The following is a 26,238-nucleotide window of genomic DNA, read 5'->3' on the forward strand; positions in this document are numbered from 1 at the left end:
CCATTGTTATGCCGATGACACCCAGCTGATCTTGTCCTTTCATCCCTCTGACACACAAGTAGAGACACGCATTGTTGCGTGTTTGACTGACATCTCGGAGTGGATGGCGACACACCACTGAAGCTCAATCTGGACAAGACAGAGCTGATGTTCCTCCTGGGGAAAGGTTGCCCACACCGAGACCTGGCCATCACCATTGACAACACCGTGGTGACGCCAAATCGGACTGTGAGGAATCTGGGTGTGATCCTGGACGACCAACTGTCATTTGCTGAAAACGTTGCATTGGTTGCTCGCTCCTGCAGATTTCTCCTCGAAAACATCAGGAGGATTCACCCATTCCTCACCGACGAGATGACATCCCCTACACCCCCGCCCGACCACTTCGCTCTGCTGCCTCGGGACGCCTGGTTTCCCCGTCGCTCAGAGGCCCTTGCTGCCGATCGACCCGGTCACGGCTCTTTTCTGTTCTGGCCCCACAGTGGTGGAATGAACTCCCCACTGATGTCAGGACAGCAGAGTCACTGCCCATCTTTCGGTGCAGGTTGAAAACTCACCTCTTCAAGAACTACTATCCTGTTACTTGTTCTTAGCACTTATTGTATTCACTCATTAAAAAAAAAAATTTTTTTAATCTCTTTCTTGCACGTTTACTTTAGCACTGGTTTTGCTCTTAGATGCTTGTTTAGATGCACTTATGACCTCTGATGACTAGTAGTTCTCCTGATTTCCTACCTTAAATGCACTTATTGTAAGTCGCTTTGGATAGAAGCGTCGGCTAAATGACTGTAATGTAATGTAATGTAATGTCTGCAAGCCAGAAACCAAAGGGAACACTTGTAGGTTATGTTTAGACCGCCTGGTACAAGTGACCCAGTTCTGATTTTTTGCTCACGTCACAGGTCTGTTATGATTACGACCATGTTAACCACGTAAAAAGCACATGGACCATGGAATCGGACATTTCCAGATCTGATTTTGACCACGTTCATATATGGAAATAAGGTGGATAAGAATCTCATATCTATCAGTGTGACTGTTGGGCATAAAGTACAAACCAAAGAGTTCTGGTGTAGTTACGGAAATCAGATAAGCAGATGTAAACAGAGGGTTGGGAAAAAAATTGGATACTGGGCATCAAGACCTGCGATGTGTAAACAGTCTCTCAGTCGTTTTCTGTTTCTTTTCCTCACTCTCCCATTCTCTTCCTCTCCTTACTTTCTTTCTCATCTATGCTTTCCTGTCTGCATATATCACTCTCTCAAGGCAGCTCCACTAGCGGAGGGTAAAGTGTTTTCTATACATGGTATTTATAAAAAAGCTGAGTGTCCATCACACCATCACACAGCCGACACTGACAGATCTCACAGTGTGTCTCTGTCGGCTGTGGACCCGCACAGGCCTCTTGTGTCTTAAGTTATTTTTAACAGTAAGAGGCACGATAAGGGCCCGGCGGGCTGCTTTTCTTCTCATCTTTTTTTTTTGTCAACCCTCTCTCCTCTCTTTTGCCCTCTCTGCCTTTCTTACTCTACATTTCACATGATCAGATTTTTTCAAAACTGAATTGTGGAAGCTGATTTTATTTTTTTCCTCCCCAGTTGTACTTGGCCAATTACCCCACTTTCCGAGCTGTCCCAGTCGCTGCTCCACCCCCTCTGCCGATCCGGGGAGGGCTGCAGACTACCACATGCCTCCTCCGATTCATGTGGAGTTGCCAGCCGCTTCTTTTCACCTGACAGTGATGAGTTTCACCAGGGGGATGTAGCACATGGGAGGATCACACTATTCCCCCCAGTTCCCCCTCCCCCCCAAACAGGCGCCCCAACTGACCAGAGGAGGCGCTAGTGCAGCGACTAGGACACATACCCACATCCGGCCAGTTGTGTCTGTAGGGATGCCCCAGCAAGACCAAGCTGGAGGTAACACGGGGATTTGAACCGACGATCGTCATGTTGGTAGGCAACGGAATAGACCGCTACGCTACCTGGATGCCCCTGAAGCTGAAATTTTTAAACATGAAATTATCAAGTCCAGTCAGAGTCCAACTTGAGCGCAAGCCATGTGACTCGAGCCCACAACTCTGCCGTGTAAGACCTACGCACACGTGGAAACACATGAAGAGAAACTTCACTCCTCTGTTTCTTAAAAAAAGAGAAGCCGGTGAAAGAGAATGTTCAGACTGATTTAAATGAATGTTGTTCCTGCACAAGCGAAGGCTAATTGTATGTAGATGCAATTGTGTGTAATTGTGAGTGCGAATGTGTGAACAAGTGTGAGGGTGTGTTAAAACTATGAAATGTTTTTTTTTCTTTCTTAATCATACGTTGACTTTTTTATGCAAACTATAGATGTTGCATAAATGCATCACCTATTAACACAACGGGGAGCCGACGAGGTAGATTCTGAAATGTAATTTACGCAGCATGTTGGAACATGTGTGCGTGATATGATCATGTGATGTCAGAAGGCGGGAAAATCACATCCGACACCGACTTCCTAAGCAAACTATGTCCAGAAAAGAAAAAACAAAAACACAAAAGCAGTGGTTTATTTGGGACCTTTGTGAGTCTGAGGGACATGTTATTCTGCCCGTGATGAGGAAACATTTAACGATCTACTGGAACTGATGTCAGCAGCCTTTTGCCAGGAAAGTCCCACCATAACAGAGTACTCCACTTTTGGGTAATAGCTTATGCACAAAAAAGACTCATACAAACAGGGAGAACACGCATAAATCCACAATCACACCTCTCCGTCTCTACCGCTGTGTGTACCACACAGCCCTTCTCCCATTAAGCCTGGCCTCATGAGCACGCACACATACACTGCACACACACACGTTTTTGTATACTTGTGAGGACCCCTCATTGACTACGTTCATCCCCTAGCCTAGTCCTTAATCCTCACCTTAACCATCATAACTACATGCCTAACCTTAACCCTTACCCTAACTTTAACCTAATCCTAAATCTTTTTTTTTTCTTTCCCTTTTCTCCCCAATTGTATCCGGCCAATTATCCCACCCTTCCGAGCCGTCCTGGTTGCTGCTCCACCCCCTCTGTTGATCCGGGGAGGGCTGCAGACTACCACATGCCTCCTCCAATACATGTGGAGTCGCCAGCTGCTTCTTTTCACCTGACAGGGAGGAGTTTTGTCAGGGAGACGTAGCGCGTGGGAGGATCACGCTATTCCCCCCCCCCCCCCGAACAGGCACCAAGCAGAGGAGGCGCTAGTGCAGCGACCAGGACACATACCCACATCCGGCTTCCCACCCATAGACACAACCAATTGTGTCTGTAGGGATGCCCACCAAGCCGGAGGTAACACGGAGATTCGAACTGGTGATACCCATGTTGGTAGGCAACAGAATAGATCGCTACACTACCTGGACGCCTCTTAATCCTAATTCTAACCTTAACCCTAAACCCAAGTCCTAACCCTATAATAGACCCCTGAAGAAGTGAGGACTGACCAAAATGTCCTCACTTTTCAAAACTGTTCTTACTTTTATGGTTAAATCCCCAAATTGGTCCTCACAAATATAGCTGAACAAACACCCACACACACATGACATCCTGTGGGTTTTGGGCCTCCAGTCTTTCTCTTGGCACTGATGGGAATCAAGTCAGTTCCTTTAGGAGCAGTATTAATCACAGAGCCGTCACAGCTGCTGTCAACACCTCAACAAATGATGTATTACCGGGGCAACTTAACACTGGCACCGCGCACATCAAACATAGAAATAACCACATCACAAAACAACCACCCAGCTCTAAATGAGGCGCTGCAGCTACAACACACCGTAAACCACCAAGGCTAGCCGAGACCAGCATGTCAAATACACAAATACATGATGAGCAACTGGTTAGCAAACGCCAGTGAAGCAAGCAGTACAACGTGCAACACACCATGAGACTGCAGGGTTCGACACTAACCATGGCCCGAGGCCATAAAAAGTTACTCTGTGGCCACCATATATCCCCAGTAGGTGGCCCCCTGTAGCCACCAAGTCAAGGTTAAATAAAAAATAAAATAAAAAAAACACCGCCCTTCGCAAACGCAACGTCACAGTTCCACAAACATCCCGATTCATTCGCACCTTTTTATTCAACATTATATGAAAACAGCTAACAATAACTTAATTTTACTCGTCGCCAGCTAGCTGCCAATATGTCGGGGCTGCTGAAGTATAGGTTTACTAAGCCTAACGTTACTTAAGCTGCGAACACGATCCCTACAGAATCCAAAGAAGTTGAATCAAGTGCAACTGGACTTGGTATATATCCAATACCAAGTCCAGTTGCACTTGATTCAACTCCTTTGGATAACCATGACCTGGATGAATGAGAACATTCACAGACATCCCGACAGAAGAACCAGAAACACAAAAGGTGGACTATGAAAAAACGGAATGGCAACAAAAATTTAGGAGTGAATGGAAGCAAGAGTTTAAGTGGCTAGAATACGACACATCTAAGGACGTAACGTACTGCGGTGTGCCGCCAGTTTCCCCAACAAGCCGAGAAGTCTAGCTCATGTGTCGTTGGAAACAATGCCTTCAGGAAACACCACATCACAAGTCATGGAAGAAATGGACAACACTTAAGGTGCACAGTTGCACACCTTGCAGTTACATCGCCTGAGAATACACCCATTGGGAGACAAATACGTCAAATGGGGAGTGGATAATGGGAGAAAATTATTAAAAATTTCAACATCGCATATTCTGTATGCAAGTCTCAGTGATTTCAGGTTTTACCCATTTTCACCGAAAAATACCCAGATTTTTTTAAAAGGAGCAGATCGGTTTAAACTGATTTTCACCCAGATTTTATGTTTCCATGGATCCAAAAGTTGTTCCTTTTCGTATGAGGTTATGTAACAGTGTCCTCTTGTGGCGTGCTGGATGGCTTTGAAAAATGAAAACCGAAAACGTTGAGCCTTGTCTTTACGCAACGAAATCGCACTCAGTGCTTTGCCTGGGCTTATCGAACTCCATATCAAGAACGGCATGGATATGCAAATGACAAAGCCATAGCAAGGTGGGTTGATTTAATTCTACTCTAAACTTAGCACAAAAAGTAAGGAAATGTGGGTTTGGTAGATTATGTCTTTGTTGTAACAATGCTTCTTGGCAATAAATCTTATATCAGGCACCTGATTGTCAGCACCTGGGGTACCAGAAGCTCAAAACAAGAGTCAATAGCAACAGCAAAATAAACTGTTTGGCATTGGCAGAGATTTGGCAAATTTTTCATGGGCGCAACCCACATACTCACCTCTGCTGCTCATCCCACAAATGCATGTTCCTTACAAATGTGGCACCATTTAAAAGGGAAATAAACAGGCTTTCCAACGGTATAAGATTTACTGCCAAGAAGCATTGTTACAACAAAGAAATAATCTACCAAACACAAATTTCCTTACTTTTTGTGCGTAGTATAGTTAGCTAGCTAGCTGGTTAGGTTTATATGCTGCAAATTAACATACTGCTAATGCTACTAAGTAGAGCAGCTACCTAAATTTATTGGACAACTAATGTAATGTTAGCTACTCTTCATCAGCAGTAAGCTATTGTTGACTAGCTCGCGTAGCATATTTTCTGTTTGTATTGCAGCTAGTTGCTCATAGTTAATGGTGTCAACGTTGTTGTCGGGAACTTTACTGCTGTAGATTCATTCCCCACATCTACAATGACATCTGGGAACCAACACTGGAGAAGCTGTGCCAAGCCCGCTATATTTCAGTTCTTGCGGATTATAATTCTACTGCTTTTTGTAATGTTTTTATTGCACACATGACTGATGCCGGGACAATGCTGGGAGGGAGGGAGCAAGCAAGCGAGAGAGTGTATGAGGCAGAGGGATGCGAAAAAGACTGAACTGAGACTGTGAGAGAATACTATAGTATGTACCATATGTTTACAAAAACTTGAGTTTTCAATTTAAATTATTATAAAAAAATGATTCCTTCTGGCCATGTATTTTGACAATTTTGGCTATAGTTAGAAGTATGTGTTATAGGTTTACTACTGCTTTTTGTAATGTTTTTATTGCAGACATGACTGACAGGCACAATGCTGGGAGGGAGGGAGGCAGGGATGGAGGGAGTGAGGGAGAGCATGTATGAGGCAGAGGCATGGAGGGGGTGCAAAAAAGAGACTGTGAACTAAGAGACAGAGAATATGTATGTATGTTTACAGATGAACTTGAGTTTTCAATTTAAATAAATAGTTATATATTTTAAATTTGTTGATGTCTTTTCGTTTGTTGATGTGTCAGTGTTAAATTGCCTTTTCTGTGTTTTTACATTTGGGCCACCAAAAATGTACTTTGGCCACCAAATTTAGGGGTTTGGTGGCCCATGGGGCCACTGCTTAAAAATATTAGCATCTATCCCTGGACTGAATGGAATTTATTTCCTGTCAGGATTAGGATGATTACTTTGAACATGTCTGATTTTTTTTATAACTCCAATGGGAATAAGTCTTGAGTTTATGTATATATATATATATATACGTATATATAGCGTTTTTTCCGAAACCATCAATGGTGTTGTAAGCACTCAACTAATGAGGAGTGGAATATCAACACAGATACAGGAAAAAAGTTTTAATACATTGCAGTACAGGCCTGTTTTGTGTGACGCATACTCATCAGCTGTGTAATAAACCAGATCCAGCTGATGAGTGCGCGTCGCACCAAACAGGCCTGTACTGCAATGTATTAAAACTTTTTTCCTGTATCTGTGTTGATATCTATATCTATATCTATATCTATATTCCAGTGAGTCAAGTAAATTCTTTATGAGACAGTACAAGCCTGTTTCATGCCATTAATGTAGGAAAAAAAAACTTTAAACTTTTTTTCCTACATCTATCTTAATATTCCACTCCTCATTTGTTGCACACTTTCATCAACACCATTGATGGTTTCTGGGAAAGAAAAAAAACGCCCACCATCTATCTATCTATCTATCTATCTATCTATCTATCTATCTATCTATCTATCTATCTATCTATCTATCTATCTATCTATCTATCTATCTATCTATCTATCTATCTATCTATCTATCCATCCACCCATCCATATATCTATAATAAAAAAAACGCTATATACAGTGCACCCGGAAAGTATTCACACCCCTTCACTTTCCCCACATTTTGTTATGTTACAGCCTTATTCCAAAATGGATTAAATTCCTTTTTTTTTCTCTCATCAGTCTACACACAATACCCCATAATGACAAAGTGAAAAAGGTTTTGTAGAAATTTTTGCAAATTTATTAAAAATAAAAAACTGAAATATTGCATGTACATAAGTAGTCACACCCTTTGCTATGACACTCAAAATTGAGCTCAGGTTCATCCTGTTTCCACTGATCATCCTTGAGATGTTTCTACATCTTGATTGGAGTCCACCCGTAGTAAATTCAATTGATTGGACATGATTTGGAAAGGTACACACCTGTCTATATAAGGTCCCACTGTTGACAGTGCATGTCAGAGCAGAAACCAAGCCATGAAGTCAAAGGAATTGTCTGTGGACCTCCGAGACAGGATTGTATCGAGGCACAGATCTGGGGAAGAGTACAAAAAAATTTTCTACAGCTTTGAAGGTCCCGAAGAGCACAGTGGTCTCCATCATTTGTAAATGGAAGAAGTTTGGATCCACCAGGACTCTTCCTGGAGCTGGCCGCCCAGCCAAACTGAGCAATCGGGGGAGAAGGGCCTTGGTCAGAGAGGTGACCAAGAACCTGATGGTCCCTCTGACAGAGCTCCAGCGTTCCTTTGTGGAGATGGGAGAACCTTCCAGAAGGACAACCATCTCTGCAGCACTCCACCAATCAGGCCTTTATGGTAGAGTGGCCAGACGGAAGCCTCTGCTCAGTAAAAGGCACATGACAGCCCGCTTGGAGTTTGCCAGAAAGCACCTAAAGGACTCTCAGACCATGAGAAACAAGATACTCTGTTCTGATGAAACCAAGATCGAACTCTTTGGCCTGAATGCCAAACGTCACGTCTGGAGGAAAGCAGGCACCTCTCATCACCTTGCTAATATCATCCCTACAGTGAAGCATGGTGGTGGCAGCATCATGCTGTGGGGATGTTTTTCAGCGGCAGGAACTGGGAGACTAGTCAGGATCGAGGGAAAGATGAATGGAGCAAAGTACAGAGAGATCCTTGATGTAAACCTGCTCCAGAGCGCTCAGGACCTCAGACTGGGGCGAAGGTTTACCTTTCAACACGACAACAACCCTAAGCACACAGCCAAGGCAACGAAGGAGTGGCTTCGGGACAAGTCTGTGAATGTCCTTGAGTGGCCCAGCCAGAGCCCAGACTTGAACCCCATTGAACATCTCTGGAAAGACCTGGAAATAGCTGTGCAGCGACGCTCCCCATCTAACCTTACAGAGCTCGAGAGGATCTGCAGAGAAGAATGGGAGAAATACCCCAAATATAGGTGTGCCAAGCTTATAGCGTCATACCCAAGAAGACTTGAGGCTGTAATCGCTGCCAAGGGTGCCTCAACCAAGTACTGAGTAAAGGGTGTGAATACTTATGTACATGCAATATTTCAGTTTTTTATTTTTAATAAATTTGCAAAAATTTCTACAAAACCTTTTTCGCTTTGTCATTATGGGGTATTGTGTGTAGATTGATGAGAAAAAAAAGGAATTTAATCCATTCTGGCATAAGGCTGTAACATAACAAAATGTGAGGAAAGTGAAGGGGTGTGAATACTTTCCGGATGCACTGTATATCTACACACACACACACATATATATATCAGGGGTTTTTTTTCCACAAACCGTCAATGGTGTTGATGAATGTGCTCAACAAATGGAAAAAACTTTAATTCAAAGCAGTTACACACACACACACACACACACACACACACATATATGCGTGTTATGTTTGTTTGTGCATGTCCATATGTGTTTGTTTGTGCATGTGTGCATGTGTGTGTGTGGGGAGGGGTCCTGAACATTTACTTTTCTGCAAGTAAAGTGCAAAAAAAATCAACGTTTGTCTTGGATCTGTGATTAGGTTCGGATTATATTATGAGATTATGGGTTGCATGACATCAGAATTTGGGTAGATTGCGTTCACTGTGTTTACACAGTTTGAGTAAAACCCCGAAACTAAACCGTTGTCCAGAGCTTGTATAATGCAAGTCATTGGGGATTTCTTTTTCAGAAGATCATTTTTGTCCAATTTTATCCAAGCCTTTATTACATATGGCCGTGAAGACAGACAGGAGACATAAGGGGAAGAGGAAGAAGGGAAGAGAGGAGGCAAAGTATTCAAGAGCCGTTTTAAGATTCTCCAGGACTTTCCGAGGACATTTTCCATAACCTCTGCTTACTTATATACATAACAGCCGTTGCTGACAGAGGATTATATTCAGTATTAACTATCGGTGGAAGTCTCAACAGTCTCTAAATGGACTGTGTGACTTTTATTAACTGGTCACTCAACATACCGCCCAAACTCCACACACTGATGTCACACCCAACTGTGTGATCTAAACTAAAAATTATGCAATCTCAGCAGACATTATTACGATTTTATAACCTTACTTTAAAAATTTCAACAACCTCGGTCATATCTCAGAACATTTCATCAATGTTTTTTTATGAATTTCCAGGTTTTTTTTGCATGACTGGAAAACCAGTCTATACATCTCCAGATTTCCCTGGAGGCGTGGGGACCCTGTGTAAGCAGGACGCCTGCATGTTAATTTAAACCTAGGACTAATCAACATCCCATCTCTTCACAGTCCGTTCAGCCTGTCCTCAGACCAGCTTCATTTCTACATATCCAAAACTACATAGCAATCAAGTTCCTCACTGGCGTCACAGAAAAAGAAAAATGTATATGTGGGCAGAGCCTCAGCTGGCTGGCCACATGAACAATAATGAATGAACTCACATCAGGATCCAGCTCTTCCAATTCATCCTCCAGCCGTCTGAGCTCTTCCTCTGTCAGTTTCTTCAGCAGCTCGTCTTCATCGATGTCCCTGTACTTCTCCATCTCCTTCCTCACTGATGACATGATTGGCAACACACCTTAAAAAACAATGCATACACACACACACATATATATATATATGTGTGTGAGTGATTACTATAAAATATAAAATGAGATATATTAAAGGTACAATCCACAGTTGATGCAAACAGCAGCTGTCTGCTCCACTTCTGCTGCTGTTCTGGTCAGACTTCATAAATGTTGTTTGCTTTATTACTTGCAAACAAGAAAAACAGCAAATGCCATATCGCTTTCAATTAATTTTGAGGCTTTCAGTTGTCTCCATTTCTCAAACCCAATGGTGAGATATGTTGTATTTGTTGTTGTCGCCGAGCCCCACATAGCCATGGCAACGCATGACATTACAGATTGTACCTTTAAAGATATTGAAAGTGACATCTACTGATTTAAGATTACTGCTAGCACAAAATCTCATATGGATCATATGTAGAAAGATAGATAATTTCCAGAATTGGATAAAATCACATTTTGAAGATGTTGAATTGTGAGCTTTCGATTAGTATTTTCCTGAAAAACAACATTGGGAATATTCGCGAAATTAAAACTTCATTCAATTTCCAATAGTAATCGCCAGAAATGAGCTGTACAGCCAGCATCATCCAGAGTTTATTTTTACAACATACAACATGTTGCTGGTCGCGTGGCTTTGGTCCTGGGCTGTTCCAGTGGCGTCTGGGCACTGCTTGGCATCCTGCGCATCATATTCTTCATAAATTTTATTATTCCATTATAATTCTGTTATCCGCTTTCAGTGTTGTATTATGTAAATTGTGTAAATCAACATCCATTGCACGTTGTCCGTCTTGGGAGAGAGATCCCTCCTCTGTTGCTCTCCCTAAGCTTTCTTCCCATTTTTTCTCCCTGTTAAGGGTTTTTTTTTAGGGAGTTATTCCTTATCCAATGCGAGGGTCTAAGGACAGGATGTTGTGTTGCTGTAAAGCCCCCTGAGGCAAATTTGTAATTTGTGATATTGGGCTGTACAAATAAAATTGACTTGACTTGAGCATGTTTCAAGTAAGTCAGCGGATTTGGAATTGGCTCGGCTAAAACTAATTAGAAATTAAATCAAACTTTATTTCGATCACAGTGACCTTTGACATGTCGACATCACCGGTACTCACCTCAAGCACTCCTCACAGCAAAGCCAAAACGAAGGCAACCAGGTGCCTGCAGATCCCCCGGACGAAAAGGAGACCGCTGTGCAGGAAAATTACACAGAGCAGCGATTAAGTTTTTAAGGGAACAAATGAGAACGTTTGGAGCTCAAAAGTAAGAAGCTGACTATCCACAAGTCTCTATGCTAATTTCGTTCACCCATCCCGTCTTCTGTACCACTTTTTCCAGGTAGGGTTGCAGACTAAGAGTTAGCCAGGTGGTCTTGATTCCCCCTCCTCGAAGTCACTGAAAACCTTCCTAACCATGCGTTCCAGTTTTAAGTCAGCCTATCGCTTTACCGTCCAACTTCATTAGGAGAATAGTAGAAGTTTCTCATCTTCTCCAAGCCTTTCCTTTAGCCGTAAGGCTGTAATAGTCTTTTCCTAAAATAATATCTTGACAGCTCACCTCGCGGACCTCCAGCCCACAAGTTATATTAACAGTGAAGGCCGCCAAGCACCTGGATAGCTTAAAAGAGAAACCTGCAGAAAGGGGGAAAGGTGCAAAATGAGGATGGATTAATATCACTCTGGATGAGAATAGATGCAGGAAATCAGCCGTGGAGCAGCAAATTAAATATCACGTCCTTTGGCTTGTCTTTTTGCATTTCTCTTTCTTTCCTTTGTTGTCATGTCATCTTTTTAAAGAGGAAGCAGAGATGAAGTCACAGTCCGTAAGCTAAATTGCTTCTCAGTGCAACTGAGGGAACGGAAATAAAATGGCGGGGGGGGGGGGTTGCAGATGTGTGTGGGAGCAGAAAACCCTGAAACATCTCCCACCTGATTTGATTTATATACATATACTGATAAGCTCTGTCATGTCCATCTACCTCAGGCATGTGTATGTAAGTAACCTGCTAACATCTATTTCAGCATGTCTGATATATTCTCTGCACCATCACACTTTATCTCTTCTTATTTCACCTGTATATAGTCAGTCCTTGTGTATATATCTGGAGATTGTTGTGTTGTGGTGTTGTTATTCTATGGTAAGTACACTGTGAGAGCCACGAAACCAGAGTCAGATTCCAAGTATGTGCAAACCTCCATGGGCAATGAACATGATTCTGGTTCTGATTTCACATTTACACTTTCTAAGCTGTCTAAACTAACTCTTCATTCCCCCCATAATCATGCCCTGTTTTTGAACCAAAGTTTCAAGTTAATTTATCGCATGCAACAGAGGCACATAGCGCAGCCAGTGCAGTGAAATTATCAACTGCAGGTGCAACAATAAAATGTAAACACATCAAAAACCCTGTCAGATTCAGAGTTTTCTTTAAGAGTTGAAACCTCCTTAGTGCAGCTGTGCATTTTTTTTGGGGGGGGGGCTAAAAACTTTATATAATCTTGGCAAGTGTGCATCCAAAAGGTTTTGGGGTCAAGCGGACGTTTCTCTGGTCTGCTTTTTCTAAGAGCACCATGACAGGATGACTTTCCACAACCAAAAATGTAAAACTGGGCTGAACTCCAAATGGTGCTGGAGTCTGGAGTCCTTTATTTTTGTATTGGTGCAAATGTACGGGTCAGAGAAAGAGAGAGAAAAGGTTGTTATGAGCTTGACCAACCTGTAAGGTCAGAAATACATGGTATTGTATGCAGCTGCCACAACGGTCCACTTCTCAAGTTCCTTAAAATAGGACACCTGAGAACTGACTACAAGTCGGCTATAAACAAATAAATGTCTTAATGATCCTGCAGGCAAACTTGTCTTAGCTCAGCACACTTCCAAAAAGGCCAGAATCATCTTTATTTGGCCATGTATGTTTACACATACATGGGATTTTACTCCGGTTTAGTGGCTCTCAATGTGCTTACATAGAATAACAACACAACAATCTTCAGGAATATATACAACCAAGATGACAACCATGATAGTGTTGATGACAACCATGATAGTTTGACATGCAAATGAAAGAAGTTTCTGACTTTTGCAATCAACCAAAAAAAAAAAAAGAAGTGCTTTATGGCTGTAAATGTAAACAAAACTTTTCCCCAATCTCAACACACTAAGCTTGCAAAAACCTGTTTGGTCACCACATGCCATTAAGAGAGTAAAAGGGGTCTTAATGATAAATCACTGTGCAAACACAAGCACGGAGGCAGAGAACATCATCGCTTTCAAATATACACTTACAACTTTTGTGAATATTTTTAAATCAATGGGGAAACAGCTTTTGTGTGAGCATGTATGAGTATGGTATGTACATGCTTTGTGTTTACCAACCTGATAGCTGTAAAACATATATAGCCTACTGCAAGTCATAACTAGTGAGCGATGGCGATATGAGCCAAGCTCCAACGGAGAGAAAAATAAAGTGAGGGGAAGGCTTTGTATTACAGTAGCTTTGCAAATCATTATCATTTGTTTTGATCTGCTTATACACCATATGAGTGGAGTTTATCACACAGGAACAACCAGATCTGATGACAGTAACGCTGGTCAGTGTCACTTTAGCACAGGTGTCTATGATGAACACACACAGTGCTTACTTACCAAAGTGTCCTGATATGGTAAGCCCTGGCTTCACAGAGCATATGCAAGGATGAGGGGTCAAACATGAATCCCACTTTTGTAGGAAAAAATGCACACAAAAAAAACAACCCCCCCCCACAAAAAAAAACAAAACAACAGCAACCCAGAGCAACCCATTCCAGCCCAGAAGAGAGGCGTTATGTCAGAATGGTGTAGAGGTCGAGAGACATTGGATGCATGTGTGTTCTGGGAGACAGAAGGCTACAGCATGGCTCTTATGTACATTAAGCACCCTAGTCTTATTTATGGTTGCCATAATGCTACCGATTCACTTTTTCTAACTGAATAATGTGCATATGTAATATATCAGCAAATGAGTAAATCATTAGTAATTAGTATACTAGCATTAAAATCACAGATCTAATCAGTATTATTCAATAGCCTAATATAGTAATATAGAGGGCTATAATAGTATTGGTTAAGTATATCATTATCCATATTCATAGCGTATTACATGAATTCCATACAGTAATATCGTCTGTTATATGGTACACTATAGCATATTATATGAGGTGGTACAGTATATGTGGAATAACAGTGATTCTGAAGGGGTCTGGTAAAGAAGGCTAACAGTATGGAGTCATAGGCCTACTGCAGGGTGACCTACGCCTGGGTTCAGGTGGGGTCATTCGTGCATGTCTGCAGAGGTAGACTTGGGGACTTGGGTTACTCTACAAATCGTATTAAATTCGCAACAGGCTCAAACACTGTTCCACATAGACTGACGTGAAGGTGAAATACTGCACGCTACTGCGTACCTATTTGAGAGCGGCACGGGGATCGATGCTGAAAGTGCGTGTGCACCGTATGCAAATGACGCGAGACAACGTTTGCATACATCTACAAAACGCGCGCAGATGAAGATTAAAAAGAGAGGACATTAAGGAGCAGACTCGTGCTCAACGCCGAGGAGCTGATCAAACGTTGTGTTAAAAACACGCAAGTCTTCAAAGTTCCCCCACTCTGGACAGATGTAGGTCACACACACAGTAACTTGACAACCAGCCTCGTATTGCTCTCTGCTATACACGTCTTTTTTTATTGTCTTGAAATCTTGTAGTTTTAACTTAATTCATACAATAAGGAGTCTGAATCAGCACGCACCAATTTGTCCCTTACAACCCAAACCCACAATTAAATATAGGTACGGGTTGAGTAGCAGTGAGAAGATGGTGTTATCGCCCCTCTGCATGTTTTACTATAACCACACACACATGCATTATTGTTATTTGCCCTTCCTTAACTACTGGCCTATGCATTATTACTTTTGCCTTCATTTACGTACCTCCTTACGTGCACTTATCCCGGGGCTATTTATAGCCGGACGTCCCGCTTTGTGACAGCAACGAATACTTTGACCAGATATGGTTTCCTTTCTGAGCCGGCCGGGGATCCAACTCCAACCGTCGCTGTAGAACAAGCAGAAAAACCGGATTCAACGAAACTTGACTAAACAAAACCGTCCATGACCCAGTAATGTTTTTTTCCCTCCCCCCCAAATGTCGCAAAACACACGCCGACCCGGACTGGTCTCAAAATTTCTCCCTGTTGCGGTCGGTCAGCCTCTCAGTGGGTTTACCGAAAGCTGCGCTCACTCATCATCTCCAGCAAAAGGCAAAGTCCCCCCCTCCTCCACTCCCCCGCGAGAACCGCCCCCCGCACGGCTGCCCTGTCAATCAAATGACGTCGCACACACTGCACACGGCGGGGCGCATTTTCAGTTGAAATTGAATAGCTCACATGCGTGTTCAGATCAGAAAGCACAACACGCTGTCTTGCACACTCCGAAAAGGCCCATAACACCATTCAGTGTTGTAGTCGAGTCACTAAACCTCGAGTCCTAGTCGAGTCTCGAGTCCTCAAAGAGTCCGAGTCAAGTCCCCATTACGAATCCGAGTCGTCAAGGCTGAGTCTGAGTCGAGTTCCAAGATGGGCTCTAGTGCTCCACGTTGGCACCGTAAAAAAGCTGACACAGAAAGGTCAACATTAAACAAAAAATGACAGCTGTCACCATTTCAAAGGGAGTTTATTTACTTTGTGACAGAATAGCAAAAAAAAGAAGTCTTTATCAATTAACAAGTCCGAGTCGTCATCTCCAACTTCCGAGTCCGAATGCAGTCAATGCTCGAGTCCAAGTCCGAGTCACAAGTCCTGAAAATCAGGACTCGAGTCGGACACTGACACCATCGTTCAAGATTTGCATTTTGGAGAGCCCAAGGGGGCCGTAAGGGGCCCCAGGGAAACTCCACTATCACGGTTTGTATCCGTTTCTTCATATTGTCTCTTTTCCACTGAATGGCGACAGGCATCGGCATCCAGCGCTTTACCTGTGCCCCCGTCCGTAGGGTTAGCGGTTGTCAGGAAGGGCATCCGACGAAAACATTTGCCGAATCATTATGCGGATTGACAAGACCATACCGGATCGGCCAAGGCCTGGGTTGACAACGACCGCCACCGGTGCTGTGCCCTCACACGTTACCGATGGAAAATAACAAATCCGCTGTGGCGACCCCTGGGAAACAGGGAACAAGCCGAAAGATCCTAATACGCATATTCATGGCAAAAACAATGTTCATGTTTTGTTGCTATACCATCAAATTTGAAGAGTCAACAGGTTAAGACTTACGGCAACATCTCACTCGAGTCACAGGCTCGAGAGACAAAGCCACAGGAAGTCATTTTCACTGAAACCGTTTTGTTTTAGGTGAAGACAGAATTCAGAATTCAACCTACAATGTGTTTTAATCTCACGTGACTCTTTTTAAGTAAAAGGCCACTGAGGTCAAATCTGACGCTTTAGAAAAAAAAGTGAAACAAACCACAAAGGGCTGCCTTTCTGGATGGACCAGAACGGTGCTCATATTCAACGTGTTGAAGAGTCGTGGCCACCTCAGTCTGAGGATGTCTTTTGGCCTCCAGCTCAGAGATCAAACGGCATCTTAACAGGTTTCTATTAAATTAGAATATAAGAAATGTAATAGATTTTACAGCATATTGGACAAAACCCTTAGCAGTTAATGTTTTCCTGCAGCAAGTTTTTTTTTTATCTTACACTAAAAGGGAAAAATCTATAAAACTACAAGTTTCATATAACTATGTTCACTTAATAGGTAAAATAGAATCGTCCTTATATGGGCTCATTCATACATACTCACCCGTTTAACTTAGTAAAAACACGCCACTCAACATTAAACTTTCACAAAGCATTTCACAAGATCATATTTTAATGATGACAATTGAACAAGAACCTCTATATATTCAAATAAATGGGTTTACCCATTTTTAGTCTAGAGTTGAGGGAAATGCCAAAGAAGGTATGCAAGGTTCAGACAGCGTTAATCTAGTTAAATTTTTCCTCTCAAATTAACAGAAAAAAAGTGAGCTAAACATGCATTTAGGTCAAAGCAAAGTACACAACAAGCCAAACATTCACATACATTGAGTCAAATCAAATAAAAGACAAAGACCAAGCAAATAAACATGCAAATGAAAATTTTACCAATTAAACTAAAAAATAACAATCTCAATACACAAGTTGGTCCTAATTAAATTTGGGAAGGAAAAACTTGAAAAGAATTAAGAAACTTTGATTCTAAAGGGATGAAGGACACAGAACTTTTTTGATGGACATTAAAACAAACCAACAGTGTTACCCATCTTTTTTTCATAAATAAAAAATAAATAAAAATTGACTTCACAAATACTTTTTTTGTACAGCCGTTACATGGCTACTTTGTCTGATACAGCTTGCTGGTACTTATCTTCAAAAATGGATATCTTAACTTTGTAAAATTGCAGAGAATCAGTCAAAGTGATGCGTGGATTCCAAATATTTTCACTACCTTTCATGAAATTTAAAGATTGGTAGAACAGAAAATCTCAAAACAGCTGTTGGTTACCTGTCATAATAACTCAGAGTAGAACAGATGACAGTCAATATGGGTATTGACTATCGGCCCTGTTTGTGGAGTTGGCTGTCAGAAAGGGACAGCTTTTTGTTGATGTCTGCCATGACGTCGTGGATCCAGACGTCCTTCACTTTGTCACTGGTGTCCACCAGGTAGACCGTTAGGCTGCGTTCCTGCAGCTCACCTTTCACCTGCGGGCTCATCGGTGCTCTCGCCTCCTGGACACACTCCACCTGGGCTACCAATGCCCGATTTTCCACGTGGTTCCTGAACAATATGGAAGCCTCTTCCGACCACTGACAATGGGTCACACCTGTAGGCAGGAAGAGGCAGATTATGGAAAAAGTAAATATAATTGAGGGAGGGGAAGAAAGGGACAAGCAGGAGTAGAGAGGAGGAGAGGGAGAGACTAGGCAAAAGGATTAACACTAGAACGACCGGGATTTCACTCCTACCTAAAACAACCATGGGCCGTCAAAATGACGGCCGGTTCTTAAACTCTATATTCTGTCAAGATAAATACCCAACTGAGATATTAATGCATTGCATATGTTAGCAGGTCTGTTAGGAAACGACTGACACCAAAATTAACATTTTAACAACTATAATACTATTTTTAAACAAGCTAAACTTCAGAGAGACATGGTCGAACTTGAATAGCAAAATTGAAAAAGTGAAAATATTACCTGAAAAACAAAATGGAAAACACATATTGCTAATCTAACAAACGTAACAAGGCCTGAAATGTGACAAAAGAACTGAAAATAACTATTGAAACGATCTCAAACAATGACTGGAACTTAAAAACTACTAGAACGACCATGGGCCGTCATGTCAAGATCACAGTTGTCAAGATAAATACCCAATTGAGATATTAATGCATTGCATTTGTTAGTATGTCTGTTAGGAAATTACTTACACCAAAATTAACATTTTAACAACATTAATACTATTTTTCAAACAATTTAAAATCACTGCTGTCTAACGCCTGTAAATACTGCAACACCCCGGTGGTAGTCATGGTGTGTTGGAACTGGCGTCTGTAACCAGACATGTTGGCAATAATCGAAAATCAAGTTTAGACTATTACTCTGCACTGGAGAACGCTAGGACAGAGTAATGAACTTTGCGAAGGAAATGATGCAACCCATACATGTCGTAAATAGTGACATGACGCGCATGATCATGCGCAAATTATGAGCCGTCTTTTCGATGGCTCACGGTCGTTTTAGGTAGATCTTATCACAACTTTTTTTGCGATTGATCTAAAACTAATTTTAATGCAAATATATGCAATTTTGGAGCATTCACAGCTGCAGGTATGTATAGGCTTTTTTTTTTTGCAAAGTTCTTAAACTTTGAAAATCCAGAACTCTCAAAATGACAGCCTTGGTTGTTCTAGTGTTAAATAAGTCGTTTACACAAAGTGTTTGTGGCATAATGACAGCAGGAAGGGCATCTGTCTAAATTTGCTGTTGGGAACCACTACATAGCTCATATATTAAACCATTACTCTGACATCTAATAACACCGTATTCCATAATATGAATGATGGAAAAAAGATCTGATATCCCACTCACCAGCCAGTTGTGCTTTAACTGCCTGGAAGGACAGCTGTCTGAATTCCTTTATTAGAGGTTTGAGATGAGTGCAGCTGACCAGCACATACTTTCCATAGTCCAACTGAAGGACAGACACCATTCCATTGGTAAGAATTCCTTTCACCTGCACACGATACCAACTACAAAGAGAGGCAAGTTAGACCCACCAATGGGAAATCCAAAAAATTTGAATTTTGTTGCAGAAGCAAATAAACTCTTAAAGATCAAAATCAGAGTTATTGGCCATGTAAGTTTGTATACACATGGAATTTGACTTCGGTTTCGTGGCTCTCAGTGTATTTAACATAGAATAACACAACAATTTTCAGATAAATACACAAGGATTGACTATATACAGGCGAAATAAGAGGCAATTAAGCGCAATGGTGCAGACAATATTTCAGAGATGCTAAAATGAATGTTAGCAGGTTACTTAAATACATGCCTGAGGTAGATGGACATGACAGAGCATACCAGTATACGTACAATGTACAGTACAGTATATACAAAATGGTTGGATTTGTTTGAAAGTGTTAAGGGTTCGTTTTAATGGCAGCCCACGGAAAGAAACTGTTTTTTTATCTGGTTGTTTTGATGTACAGTATAAAGTACAGTATAAAGACATGAAGCAAGCAAACATGTCTTACTAGCTGTAGTAGGGATGTTAATGATTAATTGCTGTTAAGAATTTAACTGATTAAAATGTATTAAGGTATTAAGTTAAGGTCACTAATGACCTACTGCTGACTGCAGACAGAGGTAACTGCTCAATTTTAATTCTTTCAGACTTAAGTGCTGCCTTTGATACAGTCGATCACAACATCCTCTTACATCGCTTAAGAGACTTGGGTTGGCATCAAGGGCTTGGCTCTTAGCTTATTACGCTCTTACCTCTCTTAGCCCCCCCTTCCCATCTACCCCTTTATGTTTGTGCTATGTTTATCTGTTGTCTTGTTTCACCCCTGTTTATTGTAAAGTGACTTTGAGTGTTAGAAAAGCGCTATATAAGATTGATTTGCTATTATTATTGTTATTATTATCATTACCTCACGAACAGAACTTTTTTCTGTTGTTCTGGGTAACTCTACCTATTGATGGCTCAATTGACTTGTGGTGTCCCTCAACGCTCAGTTCTTGGCCCCCTTCTCTTTTCTACAAACCCCAATTCCAATGAAGTTGGGACATTGTGTAAAACGTGAATAAAAACAGAATACAATGATTTGCAAATCCTTTTAAACCTATATTCAATTGAATACACTACAAAGACAAAATATTTAATGTTCAAACTGATAAACTTTATTGTTTTTGCAAATATTCACTCATTTTGAATTTGATGCCTGCAACACGTTCCAAAGAAGCTGGGACAGGGGCAATAAAAGACTGGGAAAGTTGAGGAATGCTCAAAAAACACCTGTTTGGAACATTCCACAGGTGAACAGGTTAATTGGAAACAGGTGAGTGTCATGATTGGGTATAAAAGGAGCATTCCCGAAAGGCTCAGTCGTTCACAAGCAAGGATGGGGCGAGGTTCACCACTTTGTGAACAACTGCGTGAGCAAATAGTCTAACAGTTTAAGAACAACGTTTCTCAACGTACAATTGCAAGGGATTTATGGATTTCATCATCTACAGTCCATAATATCATCAAAAGATTCAGAGAATCCGGAGAAATCTCTGCACGTAAGCGGCAAGGCCGAAAACCAACATTGAATGCCCGTAACCTTCGATCCCTCAGGCGGCACTGCATTAAAAACTGACATCATTCTGTAAAGGATATTACCTCGTGGGCTCAGGAACACTTTGGAAAACCACTGTAAGTTAACACAGTTCGTCGCTACATCTACAAATGCAAGTTAAAACTCTACCATGCAAAAGCGAAAGCCATATATCAACAACACCCAGAAACGCTGCCGGCTTCTCTGGACCGGAGCTCATCTGAGATGGACTGACGCAAAGTGGAAAAGTGTGCTGTGGTCTGACGAGTCCACGTTTCAAATTGTTTTTGGAAATCATGGACGTCGTGTCCTCCAGGCTAAAGAGGAAAAGGACCATCCAGATTGTTATCAGCGCAAAGTTCAAAAGCCAGCATCTGTGATGGTATGGGGGTGTGTTAGTGCCCATGGCATGGGTAGCTTGCACATCTGTGAAGGCACCATTAATGCTGAAAGGTACATACAGGTTTTGGAGCAACATATATTGCCATCCAAGTGACGTCTTTTTCAGGGACGTCCCTGCTTATTTCAGCAAGACAGTGCCAAGCCGCTTCTGCATGTGTAACAACAGCGTGGCTTCGTAGTAAAAGAGTGCGGGTACTAGACTGGCCTGCCTGCAGTCCAGACGTGTTTCCCATTGAACATGTGTGGCGCATTATGAAGCGCAAAATACGACAAGGGAGACCCCGGACTGTTGAGCAACTGAAGTCGTGCATCAAGCAAGAATGGGAAAGAATTCCACCTACAAAGCTTCAACAATTAGTGTCCTCAGTTCCCAAACACTTATTGAGTGTTGTTAAAAGGAAAGGTGACGTAACACAGTGGTAAACATGCCCCTGTCCCAGCTTTTTTGGAACGTGTTGCAGGCATCAAATTCAAAATGAGTGAATATTTGCAAAAAAACAAAGTTTATCGGTTTGAACATTAAATATCTTGTCTTTGTAGTGTATTCAATTGAATATAGATCGAAAAGTGTTTGCAAATCATTGTACTGTTTTTATTTACGTTTTACACAACGTCCCAACTTCATTGGAATTGGGGTTTGTATATACGTGCCGCCCCTTGCCAGGTCATTCAAAATCACAATGTGCTTTAACATTTTAATGCTAATGACACTCATTTATAAATGCGACAGATCTGGATATGTAGGATCATGTGCAGGATATGTAGGAGGGAAGGGTGACAGTGGTAAGGTGTGCGGTTGGAATGACAGATGGGTTCAAGATGGAGGTGGGACTACATCAAGGATCGTCTCTGAGCCCTTTCTTGTTTGCAATGGTGATGGACAGGCTGACGGACGAGATCAGGCAGGAGTCTCCACGGACTATGATGTTTGCGGTAACATTGTGATCTGCAGCGAGAGTAGGGTGCAGGCTGAGGAAAGCCTGGAGAGGCGGAGGTATGCACTGGAGAGAAGAAGAATGAAAGCAAGATGGAATACATATGCATGAATGAGAGGGAGGACAGTGGAATGGTAAGGATGCAAGGAGTAGTAAGGATGCAAGGAGTAGAGGTTAAGAAGGCGTATGAGTTTAAATACTTGGGGTCAACTGTCCAAAGTAACACGGAGTGCAGAAAAGAGGTGAAGAAGAGAGTGCAGGAAGGGTGGAGAAGAGTGTCAGGAGTGATTTGCGACAGAGGGGTACCAGCAAGAGTTAAAGGGAAGGTTTATAAGATGGTTGTGAGACCAGCTATGTTATATGGTTTGGAGACAGTGACACTGATGAAAAGACAGGAGGCGGAGCTGGAGGTGGCAGAGTTGAAGATACTAGGATTTTCATTGGGAGTGACGAGGAAGGACAGGATTAGGAATGAGTATATTAGCGAGGCAGCTCAGGTTGGACAGTTTGGAGACAAAGCAAGATGGGAAAGATTGAGATGGCTTGGACATATGTGGAGAAGAGATGCTGGGTATATTGGGAGAAGTTTGCTGAATATGAAGCTGCGGGGGAAGAAGAAAAGAGGAAGGCCAAAGAGGAGGTTTATGGATGTGGTGAGAGGACATGCAGGTGGCTGGTGTGACAGAGGAAGATGCGGAGGACTGGAAGAAATGGAAACGGATGATCCGCTGTGGCGACCCCTAACAGGAGCAGCCGAAAGTAGTAGCAGTAGTAGTAGTAATACTGTTTTTATTTTTACTCTAACTTATTTGGTCTTACTCTAATTTTTGCCTTGTCTGGTTTTATTTCGTTGCAAAGCACTTTGTAGCATTGTTTTATAAGTGCTGTATAAAGTCATTATTATCATTATTATTATTACGTTTTGTGTATTTCCCCGGAGCTCACGTGTGTTAACTTTTATACCACAAGAGGGCGTACGTCACCTTTGCAGTTCAGAAACACTACTGGCACAACAAGGAAATGGTCCTGACTGTAGATATTTTCGTTTTCTTAAATACAGAGAAATAGGAATAAGTTTAAGTTTTTTGGAAATGTTTCGAGTATTTTTTATTTTCCTTTTATACAGCACTTCTGTTTATTTAAAAAATGGGTTTGGTCTGGTCCGTGTTGTTAGTCTAGAAATGGCAGTAAATGCCTCCCCTTTAACATGGTTTTGTTTGCCGGTGCCATTTAAATAAGGACAGGCGGACAAGAGCAGCTGTTTTGAGCGAGAGCCTTATTGTTTTATTATTCCGTTTGTTTAAATTGTTTGTGCATCATGAATTAACGTTTAACATAACTAATGGTGCTACTATCCATGCATTATCCAAACCGCTTATCCAACTTAGGGTCGCAAAATGTTGGAGCCTATCCCAGCAGTTATTGGGCGGCAGGTGGGAAGACACCCTGGACAGGTCACCAGTCCATCACAAGGCTGACACATTCACACCTAGGGACAATTTAGCATGGCCGATTCACCTGACCTACATGTCTTTGGACTGTGGGAGGAAACCGGGGCACCCTAAGAAACCCATGCAGACACGGGGAGAACATGCAGACGCCACACAGAGGAAGACCCCCAAGGTTGGACTACCCCAGGGCTTGAACCCAGGACCCTCTTGCTGTGAGTTGACTGTGCTAACCACTGCACCACCCCCAAAATTATATATTTTATATAATTTTGTATAATGTGCCATTAGAATTGTCTAAAAACTTGAAGAAAAAGATGTGTGGTTTGTATGTTATTAATTATTAACCAATTATTGATTGTTGACGTGTTCAACTATTGGTTAAGGAAAATGCAAGAAATTTGCAACCCTCCATTTGAGGAATCCCCCCCCCTTTTTTTTCTCCCCAATTACACTTGGCCATTTCCCCACTCTTCCGAGCCGTCCCAGTCGCTGCTCCAACCCCTCTGCCGATCCGGGGAGGGCTGCAGACTACCACATGCCTCCCCGATACATGTGGAGTCGCTAGCCGCTTTTCACCTGACAGTGAGGAGTTTTGCCAGGGGTACGTAGCGTGTGGGAGGAACATGCTATTACCCTCATCCCCCTCCCCCGAACCGGCGCCCCCAACCAACCACAGGAGGCACTAGCGCAGCGACCAGGACACATACCCACAGCTGGCTTCCCACCCGCAGCACAGACACGGCCAATTGACCTTTCGCAAAGTCCCATCCCCCTTAGTTACTGCCAGTCAAGCATTTCAGAACTATCCAGGAAGTAGCCGGAAAACACCAAAACATGAAGGAAGAAATCAGTGCATTGTGTGGGTAAGAGTAACAGTAATAATACGTTAGCTGTATTAGCTATCAATAATAGCTAGTAGCAAGCTTAGCTTGGAGCAGACAGGTATTTTTGTTGATTTTGGATGGATTAAGCTGGCCATGGGGTCTGCTATACTGCGAAATCTATTGCCGACATTGTGCTTCTTGCGTTCTAGGTTTCGGGAAGGGAAAGAAAATTACACCCCCTCCAAACTTTTCAGATATCTAGTATCCAATTTGCAGATCCCATAGGCACACTGTTTCAGCATTTTGTTGTGTGTTTGAAAGCTTGACGGACCGTTGCTAAGGTAGGATTGGACAAGCACTGTTCTGGGACGGTACTTTGCGAAAGGTCAATAGTGTATGTAGGGGATGCCCGACCAAGCCGGAGGTCCATCCATCCATCCATTATCTGAACCGCTTATCCTGCTCTCAGGGTCGCGGGGATGATATAGCCTAGCCGGAGGTAACACGGAGATTTGAACTAGTGATCCCCGTGTTGGTAGGCAATGGAATAGAGCGCTACGCTGCCCGGATGCCAACATTTGAGGAACTTGACTCCAATACACAGCAGCTTCTAGCACTTGTAGATATCACTCACACACAAAAAAAAAAGAAAGAAAAGAAAACCTAATAGGAAAAAATAAATACATGGAACAACATACATACGGTATGCATACATACCGTATGTTTGATGTATGCAACTGAAATATATATAAATTCATGTAACACGTGTGTTTTTGTATACATGCATGTATGTATGTAGAGAGAAGTGACAGAAGTGTGTGTCATATGCATGTTTCCTCCTCACAAGCCACCTACTTCTTGTCTACTTTAGCAGCATAAACCTCTCCGTCCTGGAAGCGTGTAGCTGCAGCCTCAGTCTGGTTATAGTAGAGCACCATTTCCCCCATCAACACTACCAGCTTAAACTGGTCCCTGCATGGCTGTATCATGAAGTGACCAGGGTGGCAGGCCACTGAAACAAACACATCTAAATTCTGACCAGGCTGTGGAAAGACAGAGCAATGGATGAATAAACTGACAGGGGGAGAAAAGTTAAATTACAGCATGCAGAAGTAAAGCATGTCATCAGCATACAGATACCCAACTATTGGGGCTATCAGCATTTCTTCTCATGCTAGTTAGGCGCTTCTAAGTTCTTGCTCACTACTTTACAGTCTTGGCAGTGAGAAAAGTCAAATACAAGTAAAATTTGAAGAAGCTGACATAGCCACTTTTATGACAATCTAACAAGTAAACAAAACTACAACGAAATATATTAACTTGCAAATAAATCCATAAATACTGAGAATTTTGAGGGTTTCTTCTTTCTTTCATAAAACATACCCCTATTGGTACAATTTTCAATGGGCTAGAGGGAATTGGTACATGCCATTCCTCATGCAGTGTATTATTTAACGACAAGATAGCAGTTGCTTTTATCCAGAACAGCATGGGAAATGGTTTGGGAAAGATTTTCGCTTGGACTGAAAAGAAAGTTTAAAATGCGACCAGGTAGACTGCTTTCACATGATACCGTTAGACACAGCAGGTTCAGTTTATTACAAAAAAGATAAATTGCCTGTTGAAAAATTCAGCTGTCATCCTTGCAACTCAGCATT

The 26,238-nt window shown here is 42.1% G+C and overlaps 2 protein-coding genes across 5 annotated transcripts in view; both read right to left on the bottom strand.

Annotated features, from left to right (window-relative positions):
* Positions 1-15,329, bottom strand: part of tmod1 (tropomodulin 1) — a 41,180-nt gene extending 25,851 nt beyond the window's left edge. Inside the window, exons 1-4 of one of the 4 annotated variants that reach the window (XM_056280175.1) lie at positions 15,030-15,329; positions 11,618-11,691; positions 11,176-11,251; positions 9,935-10,071 (exon numbers count right to left, since the gene is read on the bottom strand). In XM_056280175.1, coding sequence (XP_056136150.1) covers positions 9,935-10,057 — 123 coding nt within the window. In that variant the 5' untranslated portion in view covers positions 10,058-10,071; positions 11,176-11,251; positions 11,618-11,691; positions 15,030-15,329. Of the gene's footprint in view, positions 1-9,934; positions 10,072-11,175; positions 11,252-11,386; positions 11,692-15,029 lie in introns of all 4 variants that reach the window. The other 3 variants (XM_056280174.1, XM_056280177.1, XM_056280176.1) reach the window with 3 other exon arrangements.
* Positions 15,330-17,693: 2,364 nt separating this feature from the next.
* tdrd7a (tudor domain containing 7 a) overlaps positions 17,694-26,238 on the bottom strand; it is a 64,961-nt gene continuing 56,416 nt past the window's right edge. The window contains exons 17-19 of the mRNA XM_056280420.1: positions 25,436-25,623; positions 19,233-19,393; positions 17,694-17,965 (exon numbers count right to left, since the gene is read on the bottom strand). Coding sequence (XP_056136395.1) covers positions 17,694-17,965; positions 19,233-19,393; positions 25,436-25,623 — 621 coding nt within the window. The remainder of the gene's footprint in view (positions 17,966-19,232; positions 19,394-25,435; positions 25,624-26,238) is intronic.

The sequence above is a fragment of the Lampris incognitus genome, chromosome 5, assembly GCF_029633865.1.
Source record: "Lampris incognitus isolate fLamInc1 chromosome 5, fLamInc1.hap2, whole genome shotgun sequence".
NCBI classification, from domain to species: domain Eukaryota; kingdom Metazoa; phylum Chordata; class Actinopteri; order Lampriformes; family Lampridae; genus Lampris; species Lampris incognitus.